General features: G+C 47.5%; 1 protein-coding gene across 2 annotated transcripts in view; it reads right to left on the bottom strand.

The window, feature by feature from the left end:
• The window catches only part of plch2a (phospholipase C, eta 2a), a 170,606-nt gene that overhangs the window by 116,471 nt on the left and 38,295 nt on the right, over positions 1–15,840 (bottom strand). For both annotated transcript variants that reach the window (XM_080215324.1, XM_080215323.1), the window contains one exon: positions 2,362–2,532. In XM_080215324.1, the coding sequence (XP_080071450.1) occupies positions 2,362–2,532 (171 nt within the window). The remainder of the gene's footprint in view (positions 1–2,361; positions 2,533–15,840) is intronic.

Here is a 15,840-nt window from a genome sequence, read left to right as displayed (position 1 = left end):
GCGCAATCTTCTTGGAGATCCTCTCCACTTGGAGCCGGCAGTTTGTGGTGTCGATGGTAGTCATGATGTGGAGATGCTGGGTTTAACCTGGTGATGTGAGACTTCTTACTGTGTTTACCCCAGTCCAACGCCAGCATCTCCATATCGCTCTTACTGTCTGTCAGAGGAGCATTGGAAGAAATGTACAGGTTGACAATCAACGTGTTTGGTCACGTTATGACCAGGTCCTGAAGTGATTCCAGCTCAAACCTACACACCTACCATCTCTCACCAGTATATCTGTATCCCACCCTAGAAACATAGCAAATAGGAATAGGAGTAGGCCATTCGACCCTTCAAGCCTGTTCCACCATTCAACATGATGGGAGGGTTTGAGTTTAAGAGCTGCGGGGTTATGCTGCAACTATACCGGACGTTGGTGAGACCACATTTGGAATATTGTGTTCAGTTCTGGTCACCTCACTATAAGAAGGATGTGGAAGCATAGGAAGGAGTGCAGAGGAGATTTACCAGGATGCTGCCTGGTTTGGAGAGTAGGTCTTAGGAGGAAAGGTTGAGGGAGCTAGGGCTTTTCTCTTTGGAGCGGAGGAGGATGAGAGGTGACTTAATAGAGGTTTATAAGATGATGAGGGGAATTGATAGAGTGGACGTTCAGAGACTATTTCCTTGGGGTGGATGTAGCTGTTACTGGGGGGCATAACTATAAGGTTCATGGTGGGAGACATAGGAGGGATGTCTGGGGTAGATTCTTTACTCAGAGAATGGTTGGGGTGTGGAATGCACTGCCTGCTGTGATAGTGGAGTCGGACACTTTAGGAACTTTCAAGCGGTTATTGGATAGGCACATGGAGCACACCAGAGTGATAGAACATAGAACATAGAACACTACAGCACAAACAGGCCCTTCGGCCCACAAGTTGCGCCGATCACATCTATACATACCAAGCCATAGAACTATCTGTAACTTCCAATGCCATTAGATCCCATATACTCATCCAGAAGTCTTTTAAAAGACCCCAGCGAATTCTCCTCTACCACCACCAACGGCAGCCGATTCCACTCACTCACCACCCTCTGAGTGAAAACCTTCCCCTCACATCTCCTCTGTACTTGCTTCCCAGCACCTTAAACCTGTGTCCTCTCGTAGTGACCATTTCAGCCCTGGGAAATAGCCTCCGAGAATCCACCCTATCTATTCCTCTCAACATTTTATAAACCTCTATCAGGTCGCCTCTCAACCTTCGTCTCTCCAGGGAGAAGAGACCTAGCTCCCTCAACCTATCGTCATAAGGCATGCCTCCCAATCCAGGCAACATTCTTGTAAATCTCCTCTGCACCCTCTCAATAGCTTCCACATCCTTCCTGTAGTGAGGCGACCAGAACTGCGCACAGTACTCCAAGTGGGGTCTGACAAGGGTCCTATAAAGTTGCAGCATTACCTCCCGACTCCTAAACTCAATCCCTCGATTAATGAAGGCCAGTACATCATACGCCTTCTTGACCACATCCTCCACCTGTGAGGCCGATTTAAGAATCCTGTGGACCCGGACCCCATATAGGGAGGGGATAGCTCGATCTTGGGATTGGACATAGCTCGGCACAACATTGAGGGCTGAAGGGACTCTACTGTGCTGTAATGTTCCATGTTTCTATGATCAGGGCTGATCCTCCATCTGAACATCATAGTCTTGCACACTCTCCCCGTATCCCTTGACACCAATGTACCTAATCCCACCATTTTACTGATGTCCCTCAATCTCACCTATGAGTTTATGATACTTTATGTCAAATAACAGCCTGCCCTTTTCTCTTCATAGAATAGAATCATCATACATTTGCTACAGTGCAAAAGGAGGCCATTCGATCCATCGAGTCTGCACTGACCACGATCCCACCCAGATCCAACCCCCATAACCCCATATATTTACCCTGCTAATCCCCCTGACACTATAGGCAATTTAGCCTGGCCAATCAACCAAACATGCACATCTTTGGACTGTGGGAGGAAACCAGAGCACCCGGAGGAAACCCACATGGACACAGGGAGAATGTGCACACTTCACATAGACAGTGACTCTTACTCCAGGTTATTTGTTTCAAACATCTGTTCCTTAATTAAAGCTGTGTCTGCTGCCTCATTTAGCTCTGCACTGACCGAGAATCAAGCAGGAAATCTTTCTGGTCCGCCCGCCCTCCCAGAACTGTGCTCCAGTTGAAAAAACAGGCCGGACAGTCTAATCCAAAACATGTCTTGGATGGACCAATGACAAGTTCTCGGCCCAGTACGAGTCTTGACTGGGCGTCTACATAAAGAAGGCATCGCTCTGCTTCCAACTGACTCCCCAGACTCACACTGCTCACCTTTTGCTCTATCTCCAGAAATCTCTTCAGGTCATCCGAGTCTAACTGGTCCTTGTGGTTACTGTACATCAGCATCAGGAGATAGAGATCCCGCCGAGTGGACATCATCTTATAAAACGCGCAGAACTCTTCAAAGTCCAGCGTGCCTTGGTTTTCATCTGTGTCTGCCTCCTAGTGCCAGCAAAAGAGAGCAAACTTCCGTTACAACATTCCCAGATTCTGTATCGTTCTCTCACTTCCTGCAGCACTCAAAAAGAAATTAAGTTTAAAAAACCTTAATACTTTGCAAAATGCACAAAAAAAACTTCCATTTATGACTTCAGGACAACCGAAAGTACTTTACACCAATGGAGTACTTATCAACAGTGGCACGGTCGCTCAGTGGTTAGCACTGCTGCCTCATAGCGCACGGGACCCGGGTTTGATTCCCAGCTGGGGTCTGTGTGACATTTGCACATCCTCCCCATGTCTGTGTGGGTTTTCTCCTTCAGTCCAAAGATGCGGGTTATGTTGATTGGCCATGCTAAAATTGCCCCTTAATGTCAGGGGGATTAGCAGGCTAAATATGTCGGGTTATGGGGTAGGGGCTGGGTGGGACTGTTCTTGGTGCAGACTTGATGGCCTGTAGGAGTCTATGATTCTATGACATTGCACCCCATCTTGGGTTTGATCTTAACCAAAAGGCAGAATTTTTGAAAGAAGGGGAGATTGTTGGAGGGACAAGTGACAAGATACTATGGGAGCTCTTTTCCCATCGCAATGGACCTTTAAAAAGGAATAAGTTGTGAATGGTTTAAAGCAGCTGTGCTGCTGTCCTCCATTAGTCTGAATCCACTAGGATTGTGCACTCAGTCAGCAGCTTGGCTTGTTAACAACCATAGGATCTGATCCACAGACTAGGATCAGATATGGGCCTTTGCCAAATCCATATTTTGACTTGCAGTGAGCGGGGAGGTGTTAACGAGTGACTAGGCCCCTCCTCCCAGAGTTTCTTCATTTCAATTTAACATTAGTTAGAACAATTAAATCAAGTTCCCTCTGGACTCCTCACTGCCAGAGTGGCAATGGAGGATTTGCACATTCTGTCACACAGGGTTGGGTCTACAACTTGCTCCGGACAAGGAAGGATTAAAAAAGGAAGCATGTAATGCGGCATGGTGGCACCATGGTTAGCACTGCTGCCTCACAGCGGCAGGGACCCGGGTTCGATTCCTGGCTTGGGTCACTATCTGTGTGGAGTCTGCACATTCTTCCCGTGCCTGTAATATGGAAGTGTGGCAGCTAACAGGCACACAGCAAGATCTCACAAACAGGATCATGATCAGATAACCCACTTCCAATGTTGTTGGCTGCACGATCAATATTGATGAGGAGACCTTGCCTTCTCTTCTTCAGAATAATGCCACGGGGGCTTTTACATCCATTGGAGAGGGGAGACATCTGAAAAACAGCTCCTCCGACAGTTCAGCACTCCCTCAGTATTATAGTTAAAGTGCCAGGGAGGTAGACAGTCAGGGGGATGAGACAAAGAGGAAGTGAAACTGGCAATGAAACACATCAACACATTTTGGGGAGACACAGGGCAGGATTTTCCCATCCCGCCCACCAAATCCCCCAGGCGCCACACTCCGGAACCTGTTCGGGTACACTGAGGAAGAATTTAGCACCTAACCAGCATGTCTTTCGGACTGCGGGAGGAAACCGGAGCTCCTGGAGGAAACCCATGCAGACACGGGGAGGACGTGCGAACTCCATGTAAAGGTCCATTGACATCAGGCAAGATTTTCCAGTTTTGGGGTGAGCGTGGTCGGGAAATCCAGCCCAGAATGACTGAAGACGGTGGCAGATAGACAGAGAGAGAGAGATGGGAGCATTGTGGCAGAGACAGGAGATAAACAGGGAGAGTGAAGCAGGTAGACGGAGGGAAGGTGAGACTGAATCTAGGACAATAGCATCAATGGGACAGGCTGCTTTCCCAGAGATAAAAACCAACAATTGAATCCAGATGCTACTAATAAGCCAAATCAGTTCTGACAATGGAAAATTGCAGTCATTCTCCACTAACAGAGGATATTATCTTGCGCAGATGCTGGAGTTAATGATCACTTGAATATGGCAGTAGATAAAGGCAAATGGGAAGAAGGTAAAGGAACCCAGTAATAAGCTGACGTTTGCCGCGTGCAAGAAATAACTGGGAGTGAAAACAAATCAATGGACCCCAAATTGTCTTTGGTTACAAATTTGTTCTCACTTTTGTTTACAGCTCAACAGCCTGGATTGCATTAGCATAATGAATAAACGAAGGTGTAATTTCCAAGCTGCCATTTAGTCTGATTTAAAGAGGGAATGATTACAATCCAGATTGACACCGGGAACTGGAAGAGCGCTGCACCGTTTGGAGGGGCTGGATTTCAGGACGAGCTGTTAAACCGGAGCCTACCCCACGCCTTCCCCCTCCAGTTGTTCAAATTAGAGGTTCGGCACGGCAGCACAATGGTTAGCATAGCTGTCTCACAGCACCAGGGACCCGGGTTCAATTCCCAGCTTGGGTCACGTTCTGTGTGGATTCTGCATGTTCTCCCCATTTCTGCAAGGGTTTCCTTCAGCTGCTTGCTGTACCTGTCTGCTTGCTTTCCATGACTGGTGTAATGGGACACTCATTGTATGTCCCAATTTATCATAATTTAAATAATACTTTGCTATTCTGTTTCTCCATCCAAAGTGGATAATTTCACATTTATCCATGTTACACTGCATCTGTCTTGTACTTGCAATTGTCGAAATCACCCTGAGTTCTCTTAACATCCTCCACCCTAATCACCTCCCCAGCACATGAGCAAACCTGGAATTAATACATTTGGTTCCCTCATCCGTAACGTTGATGTGTATTGTGAATATCTGGGGCCCAAACACTGATTCCTGAGGAACCCCACTAGTCACCACCTGACACTGTGAGGAATAGTAAGAAGTCTCACAACACCATGTTAAAGTCCAACAGGTTTACTTGGAATCATGAACTTTTGAGAGCGCTGCTCCTTCATCAGATGCCTACCCCAGTCCAACATCGGCATCTCCATCTCATCGCTTTGAGAAAGCCTTATTTATTCTCATTTTCTATTTTCTGTCTGCTAACTAATTCTCAACCCTCCCCTAATCTCACGTGCTTTAATTTTACACACTAACCTCTTAGGTGGGACTTTATCAAAAGCTTTCTGAAAACCCAAATATACCACATCCACTGGTTCTCCCCTATCTATTCCACTATCTATGTCCTTAAAAAGCTCCAGTAGGTTTGTCAAAATGTAATTTCCCTTTCATAAACCCATATTGATTTTCTTTAATCCTGCTGATATTTTCTAAATGTCCTGTTATCACATCCTTTAAAATCAACTCTAATATTTTCCCACTGCTGATGTTAAGCTGGTTGATCTGTCGTTCCCTGCATTCACCCTCCCTCCTTTTCAAAATAGTGGGGTTACATTTGCCATCCTCCAATCTGCTGGAAATGTTCCAGAATCTACAGAACTTTGGAAAAAAGCAGCCAACACGGCCACTATTTTCATGGCCATTTCCTTTCATACCACGTAGATTGTCAGGCTTTGGGGATTTATCAGCTTTCAGTCCCATTACTTTCACCTGTGCTATTTTTTCTTTAGTGATGGTAATTTCCTTCCTTATCAAATACCCTCTGGAAATCTAAGTACAGTACATTCTTCGGTTCCCCTTTATCCACAGCACAGATTACTTCCTCAAAGAATTCCAATACGTTGTTATTAAGTTCCAATAATAACACGATTTAGCCTTTCACAAAACCATGTTGACTCAGCCTGATTATTTAAGCTTATCCAAATGCCCTGCTATAAAGTTTTAATTATAGCTTCTAACATTTTCCCCATCACAGGTTTTAAGCTAACTGTCCTGCAGTTCCCCACTTTCTCTCCCCCTCCCATTTTAAATAAAGGGATTACATCTGCTATTTTCCAATCTAATGGGACCTTCCCCGAATCTAGGGAGCTTTGGAAAATTAAAACCAACTATCTCACTAGCCACTTCTTTTAAGATTCTGGGATGAAGTTCAACAGGATCCAGGTGCACAGAGAGATCTGGGAGTACAGGACAACAGATCCTTAAAGATGGCAGCACAGGTAGAAAAGGTAATGAAGAAAGCATATGGCATACTTGCCTTCATTGGCCAGGGCTTTGAGTATAAAAGTTGCCAAATTATGTTAGTTATATAAAACATTGGTAAGACCACATTTGGAATACTGTGTCCAATTCTGTTTGCCACATACCAGGACGTGGTGGCTTTAGAGAGAGTACAGAAAAGGTTTACCAGCATGTTGCCTGGTATGGAGGGTATTAGCTATGAGGAGAGATTGAATAAACTGGGATTGTTCTCCCTGGAAAGACGGAGGCTGAGAGGCGACCTGATAGAAGTTTATAAAATTATGAGGGGCATACATAGGGTCAACTGTTGGAAGCTTTTTCCCAGGGCAGAAATGACAAACACAAGGGGGCACAAGTTCAAGATAAGAGGGGGAAGGTTCAGTGGAAATGTGTGGGGGAAGTGGGGCCCTGGAATGCCCAGCCAAGTGAGGTGGTTAAGGCAGACACGTTAGCAACATTTAAGCCTTATTTGGATAGGCACATGAGCAGGCGGGGTATGGAGGGTTGGTCTAGATAAGACAATGTGATCAGCGCAGGCTTGGTGGGCTGAAGGGCCTGTTCCTCTACTATTTTTTGTTCTTCGTTACTAGTCAATCTGCAGCTCCAATAATTTACTCGGTAGAATATCTCTGGCGACTAATTTTCCTGCATTCCATCCTCCTTTCCAGTTCCTGGTTTATAGCTGCTTCTGGGACATTACTTGTATTCCCTACAGTGAAGACTAATGCAAAATACCTGTTCAATTCATCTGCCATCTCTTTATTTTCCATTATCAATTCCCCAGGCTCACTTTCTATAGGACCACTGTTCATTTTGTTAACTCTTTTTAAAATATTTATACAAACTCAATGTTTTAATATTTCTGGCTAGCTTTCTCCCGGACTGTAATTTTTCCTTCCTTATTAATCTTTTAGACATCCTTTGCTGCTTCTTATATTCTGTAAGAAGTCTCACAACACCAGTTTAAAGTCCAACAGGTTTATTTGGTAGCAAAAGTCACTAGCTTTCGGAACGCTGCCCCTTCATCAGGGAATTCTGTTCACAAACAGGGCACATAAAGACACAAACTCAATTTACAAAATAATGGTTGGAATGCGAATCTTTACAGGTAATCAAATCTTAAAGATATAGACAATGTGAGTGGAGAGAGCGTTAAGTATAGGTTAAAGAGATATTGGCCAATCTTCTGAGTTTAGGTCATCCCTCTCTATTGGGCTACCACCACATTAACTAACAGGGCCAACCTCCACCCTATTCCTCACTTCCTAAATATCCTGTGTCCTTCAACATCCAGGTCCCAATCCATGTCTTCATGAAGCCACATCTCTGTAACTGCTATTAAATATACTTACTTATTTTGAATGCTATGTGCATTCAGATACAGAGCCTCTAGTTTTATCATTTTGTTCTTTTTATAACCTCTGGTCTCATGTTGATTTACTATTGGATTAGTACTCCCTATCCCCTGCCATGGTCTATTATTCATTCCCTGTAATAATACCTTTCTCTTTTGCCTTGTCACTGCTCTTTGGTACACCACAACTTCCCAGCTATGGTTGATTGCCCCCACTATTTAGTTTAAAACCCTCTCTACTTCCCTAGTTAGGCAACTCACAATAGCACCGATCCCAGCATGGTTCAGGTGTGGACTATCCCAACTGTACAGATCTTACTTTCCCCAGAACTAGTACCAGTGCCCCAGGAACTGGAACCCATTCCTGCCACACCAGAGTTTGAGACACATTTCATCTCTCTCTAATTTGTCCAATGCTAATTTGCACATTGCTCAGGTAATAATCCAGAGATTATGACCTTTGAGGTTCTGCTCCTTAATGTGGTGCCAAACTCCTCATATTGAGTCTGCTGAACCCCCTTCCTCATCCTACCAACATCGCTGGTACGTCCATGGACAATGACAACTGGGACCTCCCCCTCTCAATGCAAATTCCTCCCCAGCCCCAAGCAGATGTCTGAACCCTGGCACTGGGCAGGCAACGCTGCTACCTGGATTCTGATTCTTTGCTATGTCAATCCCTCTGATTACACTGTCCCTGACTACCACTGCATTCCTTCCTGCTCTCCCCAGTTGAATGGCTGCTTGTACCACGGTGCAATGGTCAGTTAGCTCATCCACCCTCCAGCCCCTCCACCCTCCAGCCCATTCACCCTCCAGCCCCCTAACCTTCAACCCCTCCATCCTCCAGCCCTTCCACCCTCCAGCCCCTCCACCATCCAGCCCCTCCAACCTCACACACTCATCTAAATGAGCTGAGAATACCTTAACTGTGCTGTACTATTTTAAAAGCTGACAGTCCTTCACTCCAAGTCCCCTATCCTGCTCCCTAATGTCACATTCCTGTCCCTGAACACTGGTCCTGTCCTAGGAGATGTGACTGCAATCCTGGTATAAAGGATACAGGTACCTTCCCCCTCCCTGATGCATGGCTGTGTCTGCAGTTCAGCTTCCAGCTCAAACTCTGAGCTGAAGTCAAAATGCAAACAGATACTGCAGAGATATTCACCCTGCATCAAAATGGCACCCAGGACTCCCACATGCTACAGCTGCAACACATCTCCTGTCATCCTTAAAGTATTCAATGAGCTATTTAATTATTTTATTCAATTATACACTTATCTTCTATACATTTTATTAACATTACCACCAATTGCTAAACCATTCTGAACCTTAAGAATAGACTATATCTTAGTTACCAGATACTCACCAAATAACAAGCCTCTCCCGTGGGTGTTAGCGTGGATAGAGGATTGGTTGTCAAATAGGAGGCAGAGAGTGGGGGTTAACGGGTGCTATTCGGATTGGCGGTTGGTGACTAGTGGAGTGCCCCAGGGGTCGGTGCTGGGGCCTCAGCTATTTACCATTTATATAGATGATCTGGAGGAGGGAACCGAGTGTATGGTGTCGAAATTTGCTGATGACACCAAGATTGGTGGAACGGCAAATTGCGCAGAGGGTGTGGAGAGTCTGCAGAAGGATCTAGATAGGCTGGGCGAATGGGCCAGGAACTGGCAAATGGAATTTAATGTTGGCAAGTGCGAGGTGGTCCACTTTGATAGGAATAATGGTAGGAAGGACTATTACTTATGTGGCGAAAAACTGCAGCAGGCGACGGTGCAGAGGGACCTCGGGGTCCTTGTGCATGAGTCGCAAAAACCCAGCCTGCAGGTGCAGCAGGTGATCAGGAAGGCTAATGGGATGCTGGCCTTCATAGCGAGGGGGATTGAATATAAAAGTAGGGAGGTCTTGCTGCGGCTGTATAGGGCATTGGTGAGGCCGCAGCTGGAGTACTGTGTGCAGTTTTGGGCGCTGTACTTACGCAAGGATATTTTGGCCTTGGAGGGAGTGCAGAGGAGGTTTACTAGGCTGATACCGGAGTTGAGGGGGTTGAGCAATGAGGAGAGGCTGAATAAACTAGGCTTGTACTCGTTAGAGTTTAGAAGAATGAGGGGAGATCTCATTGAGACATATAAGATGATGAATGGGATGGATAGGATAGAGGTGGAGAGACTCTTCCCGCTCAGAAAGGACAATAGGACTAGCGGGCACAGCCTCAAGATAAAGGGGGGGCGGTCTAGAACGGAGTTGAGGAGGAACTTCTTCACTCAAAGGGTGGTGAATCTCTGGAATTCTCTGCCCGTTGAGGTGGTGGAGGCTGCCTCGCTAAATATTTTTAAGACGCGGGTTGATGGGTTTTTGATAAGCGAGGGGATTAAGGGTTATGGGGAGAGGGCAGGAATGTGGAACTGAGCCACGACAGATCAGCCATGATCTTATTGAACGGCGGGGCAGGCTCGAAGGGCTAGATGGCCTACTCCTGCTCCTATTTCTTATGTTCTTATGTGACAGAGTAAGCCACTTCCTAAAGGCTGAAAAAGTGAGATAGCAAAAGAGCACCTTTTCCCCGAGCTTCCCAAATCCTTAATTACCCAACTTCCAGCACTCGATTCACACTTGGTGCAGTAAACCGTACCTAAAGCACCTCTTTCCCCCAATGCATCAAATTCCCCCTCGAAACCACATTCCCAGATATACCGACTGGATCTCGGTCTCACTGATCATAGGGTCTTTCCTGAGGGTTCATACAAAGGAGCCATGATCTTATTGAAATGCAGAACCAGCTCAAGGGGCTGAATGGATGACTCCTGTTCCTGCATTCCTACTTATTCTTTGGGTATTTTCTGCAGTGGAGTGGCCTGTTACATATAGGAAGCCTGTCATTTTCCCGACAGGTTGGAAGGGAGCTAGTTGTGGTGGAGAAAGTAGCAATGTAGTGACAGAATGTGATCTGAGTAATCCCAGAGGAAGAACAGACTGTCAATCCAACAACACCTTGCATCTTTATAGCATCTCACAAGTAATAATCATAATGAAGCACTGCACAACAGCATAATCCTTTTCTCATTCATTCATCGGACATAGGCGTCACTGGCTGGCCAGCATTTATTGCCCATTCTTAGTTGCCCTTGAGAAGGTGGTGATGAGTTTGCCTTCTTGAATTGCTGCAGTCCATGCTCTGTGGGTTGACCCACGATGCTGTCAGGGAGGGAATTCCAGGATTTTGACCCAGTGATTGTGAAGGAACGGCAATTTCCTGACTTGGAAATATGAGTGGTTTGGAGGGGTACTTGCAAGCCACTCACCCTAACTACCCAATCCATCAACAGAAAAATGATACTAAGCTAACAAAGACATAAGGAGAGTTGACCAAAGAATTGGTCCAAAAGGTAGGTTTTAAGGAATGTTTTTAAAGAAGGAGGGAGAGGCAGAGAAGCCAAGAGATTTAGAGAGGGAGTTTCTGAGCTGAAGGCACAGATCCCATTTGTCAAGTGATGAAAACTTAGGATGAGCAAAGGGTCAGAATTGAAGGAATACAGAAATCTTGGAGGATTGTAGAAGCTGGAGGAGGTTATAGAGATAGGGAAGGTTATCAGGACTGTAAGAGGTTGCAGGTTACAGATAGGGAAGGGGTTAAAGAGATAGGGAGGATGGTAGAGGTTGGAGGAAGTTACAGAGATACGGAGAGTTATAGAGGCTGGTGGAGATTACAGAGATAAATAGGATTGTAGGGAGGAAGTTACAGGGGGAAAGAGGGCTGGAGGAGGTTACAAAGATATAGAAAATTATCGGGGCTGTAAGAGGTTACAGAGAAATGGAGGGTTGTAAAGGCTGATGGAGGTAGCAGAAATAGGGAGAGTTGAAGTGGCTGGAGGAAGTTACAGGCAGAAAGGAAGGCTGTAGGTGCTGGAAGCGGTTACAGGTATAAAGAGGATTATAGAGTCTGGAGAAGGTTATAGAGGCTAATACGGGCTGGAGGAGATCTTAGAGATAGTGAGGGTTTTAGAGGCTGGAGGAGGTTACAGGGATAAAGAGGCTGGCATGAACTGGAGGAGGTTACAGAGATAGTGAGGGTTGTAGAAGCTGGAGGAGGTTACAGGGATAAAGAGGCTGGCATGAACTGGAGGAGGTTACAAAGATAATGAGGAATGTAGGGGCTGGAGGAGGTTACATGGATAAAGTGGGTTATAAGGCTGGTGAAAGTTACAGGTTAGACATTGGGAGGGTGAGGATGCGGAGGATTTGAACACCCTGCACAATAGTTGTGGTTTTTGTTGGCAGCAGGAAAATGCTGATATCTGGTAGATAAGTTTTGATATCCTGCCAATTCGATTCTGTATATTATACCCAACAGTTTACAGTGATAACTACCATGTAGTGATGGAACACAGAAAATATCAGGCAGAAGGAGAAGGTTACTGATTTCCTGAGGGCAGTATCTCACAAACCCACCAATTCTAAGTCAGTTAAAATATTTACACTACCTTTGCTTTCATTTTAATGCAGTAACATTGGCAATGGCCAAGGTCGCTTGGCAACATCATTAGATCTGAGTTATAAATAGCTCACTGAGTTTCAGGGCCAGTGCAGAGCAGCGCAACACGATTGCACCAACTCCATCAGCACCTCTGCTCAAACTGTACAGCACTTCAGTTAGAGCAGGCAGTGCACAATGTGGCCAGTTCTGCCCACCAAGGCACAGGGGAGACATTCACAACTACTACAGTCTTGTATGACAAGACTGGACAATCTCTGGGACTCTTCAACTTTGAAAGGGGGCAATTGAGAGAGGACACTGCAGAGACAAATAAAAGGGGAACAGCGCAGCAACAGTGTATCTGAAGCCCGGTTTCAAGTTAAGCTGAAAAGTTCAAATCGACAAAATGTCAGATTTAAGATGCACACTTGTTAATTCTTTCTCCTTGAAACGTCTATGCTCTCGGACCTCCTGGGCAGCAGAGTGCCAAGGAAACCTTGGAATTATTTTCTGAAACAGCTGGGAGGGTTGTTTTTTTCATATCTGAATGAGTGTGATGGACCGAATAGCCTCCTTCACCTGCATCTCTCCATTATCCAGCCTATTGGCAGACTTCCTTCCTCCAACAACGCCCTGCTTATAAACACTTTCGGCAACACATAATTTTATACATCTCTGAGATGACATTAATATTCATAAGAAATGCAGTGATTCACATGATCAATTAATAAAATGCAAAATATTAATGTACATGCAAATGAGTGGGCGCTTGCCTGGGGCTCAGCAGTGGTGTCACACCCTACAAGAGATAAGGAAGTTAGTGGGAGTTCAAGATATACTTTTTAATAGGCATTTTTCTTAATGAGCATACTTACTTCACCCAACATGAGCAGGTGCTGTGGTGTCTGGAGGTTGAAGCATATGATAAAAGACTTTGGAGCAGTTGGAAGACTTCAGGATGTCCACGTTTACTATCAGGTATTTCTCAAAGTGTAGTCAATGTCAGAAATGTGGTAGCTAAATAGCCCAAGGTCCCACAAACAGCCATGAGTTTATGACCAGATAGTGGCCGAGATTCTCCGGCCGTCCACGCCAGCGGGATTCTCCGGTCTCACCGGCAATGCATCCGCACCCCCCCACCACGGGTTTCCCGCCGGAGTGAGATAACCTCAATGGGAATTCCCATTAACAGTGGTGTCACCAGAGAATCCCACCGCTAGCAAACATCACACCAGCTCCCGCCAACGGGACAGACAGGGCTGGGAGGCCGGAGAATCTCAGCCACTGTTGTGATATTGGCTGAGGGATAAATATTAGTCAGGATGCTAGGGAGACCTCTCCTTGCTCTGCTTCCAATAGGGCAATGGGATCTTCCACATCCACCTGAGTGGGTTCTTGGGATTTAGTATCGGACAACGATGCCGGATTTTCACTGGCCCAACTCCAAGGCTCGCAAAGGGGAATTCCCCATTGGTCTGGGGCAGTATCTTACGAGCCTCAGGTAGGGGTGCCAGAAAATTTCATCAGGTGTCTCTAACAGTGCGGCACTCCCTCAGCACTGACCCTCTGACAGTGCGGCACTCCCTCAGTACTGACCCTCTGACAGTGCAGCACTCCCTCAGTACTGACCCTCTGACAGTGCGGCACTCCCTCAGCACTGACCCTCTGACAGTGCGGCACTCCCTCAGTACTGACCCTCTGACAGTGCAGCACTCCTTCAGTATTGACCCTCTGACAGTGTGGCACTCCCTCAGTACTGACCCTCTGACAGTGCGGCACTCCCTCAGTACTGACCCTCTGACAGTGCAGCACTCCTTCAGTATTGACCCTCTGACAGTGCGGCACTCCCTCAGTACTGACCCTCTGACAGTGCGGCACTCCCTCAGTACTGACCCTCTGACAGTGCGGCACTCCCTCAGTACTGACCCTCTGACAGTGCGGCATTCTCTCAGTACTGACCCTCTGACAATGCGGCACTCCCTCAGTATTGACCCTCTGACAGTGCGGCATTCTCTCAGTACTGACCCTCTGACAGTGCGGCACTCCCTCAATACACTCCCTCTGACAGTGCGGCACTCCCTCAGTACTGACCCTCTGACAGTGCGGCACTCCCTCAGTACTGACCCTCTGACAGTGCGGCACTCCCTCAGTATTGACCCTCTGACAGTGCGGCACTCTCTCAGTACTGACCCTCTGACAGTGCGGCACTCCCTCAACACTGACCCTCTGACAGTGCGGCACTCCCTCAGTACTGACCCTCTGACAGTGCGGCACTCTCTCAGTACTGACCCTCTGACAGTGCGGCACTCCCTCAACACTGACCCTCTGACAGTGCGGCACTCGCTCAGTTCTGACCCTCTGACAGTGCGGCACTCCCTCAGTACTGACCCTCTGACAGTGCGGCACTCCCTCAGTACTGACCCTCTGACAGTGCGGCACTCCCTCAGTACTGACCCTCTGACAGTGCAGCACTCCCTCAGTACTGACCCTCTGACAGTGCGGCACTCCCTCAGTACTGACCCTCTGACAGTGCGGCACTCCCTCAGTACTGACCCTCTGACAGTGCGGCACTCCCTCAGTACTGACCCTCTGACAGTGCGGCACTCCCTCAGTACTGACCCTCTGACAGTGCAGCACTCCCTCAGTACTGACCCTCTGACAGTGCAGCACTCCCTCAGTACTGACCCTCTGACAGTGCGGCACTCCCTCAGCACTGACCCTCTGACAGTGCGGCACTCCCTCAGTACTGACCCTCTGACAGTGCGGCACTCCCTCAGTACTGACCCTCTGACAGTGCGGCACTCCCTCAGCACTGACCCTCTGACAGTGCGGCACTCCCTCAGTACTGACCCTCTGACAGTGCGGCACTCCCTCAGTACTGACCCTCTGACAGTGCAGCACTCCCTCAGTACTGACCCTCTGACAGTGCGGCACTCCCTCAGTACTGACCCTCTGACAGTGCGGCACTCCCTCAGCACTGACCCTCTGACAGTGCGGCACTCCCTCAGTACTGACCCTCTGACAGTGCAGCACTCCCTCAACACTGACCCTCTGACAGTGCAGCACTCTCTCAGTTCTGACCCTCTGACAGTGCGGCACTCCCTCAGTACTGACCCTCTGACAGTGCAGCACTCCCTCAGTACTGACCCTCTGACAGTGCGGCACTCGCTCAGTACTGACCCTCTGACAGTGCAGCATTCCGTCAGTACTGACCCTCTGACAGTGCGGCACTCCCTCAGTACTGACCCTCTGACAGTGCGGCACTCCCTGAACACTGACCCTCTGACAGTGCGGCACTCCCTCAGTACTGACCCTCTGACAGTGCGGCACTCCCTCAGTACTGACCCACTGACAGTGCAGCACTCCCTCAGTACTGACCCTCTGACAGTGTGGCACTCCCTCAGCACTGACCCTCTGACAGTGCGGCACTCCCTCAGTACTGTCCCTCTGACAGTGCAGCACTCCCTCAGCACTGACCCTC

Source organism: Carcharhinus amblyrhynchos, chromosome 30 (assembly GCF_965287045.1).
Source record: "Carcharhinus amblyrhynchos chromosome 30, sCarAmb.v2.hapA, whole genome shotgun sequence".
Classification (NCBI taxonomy): domain Eukaryota; kingdom Metazoa; phylum Chordata; class Chondrichthyes; order Carcharhiniformes; family Carcharhinidae; genus Carcharhinus; species Carcharhinus amblyrhynchos.
The sequence above is the reverse complement of the archived record's forward strand: the minus strand, read 5'-3'. Positions and strand labels throughout refer to the sequence as shown.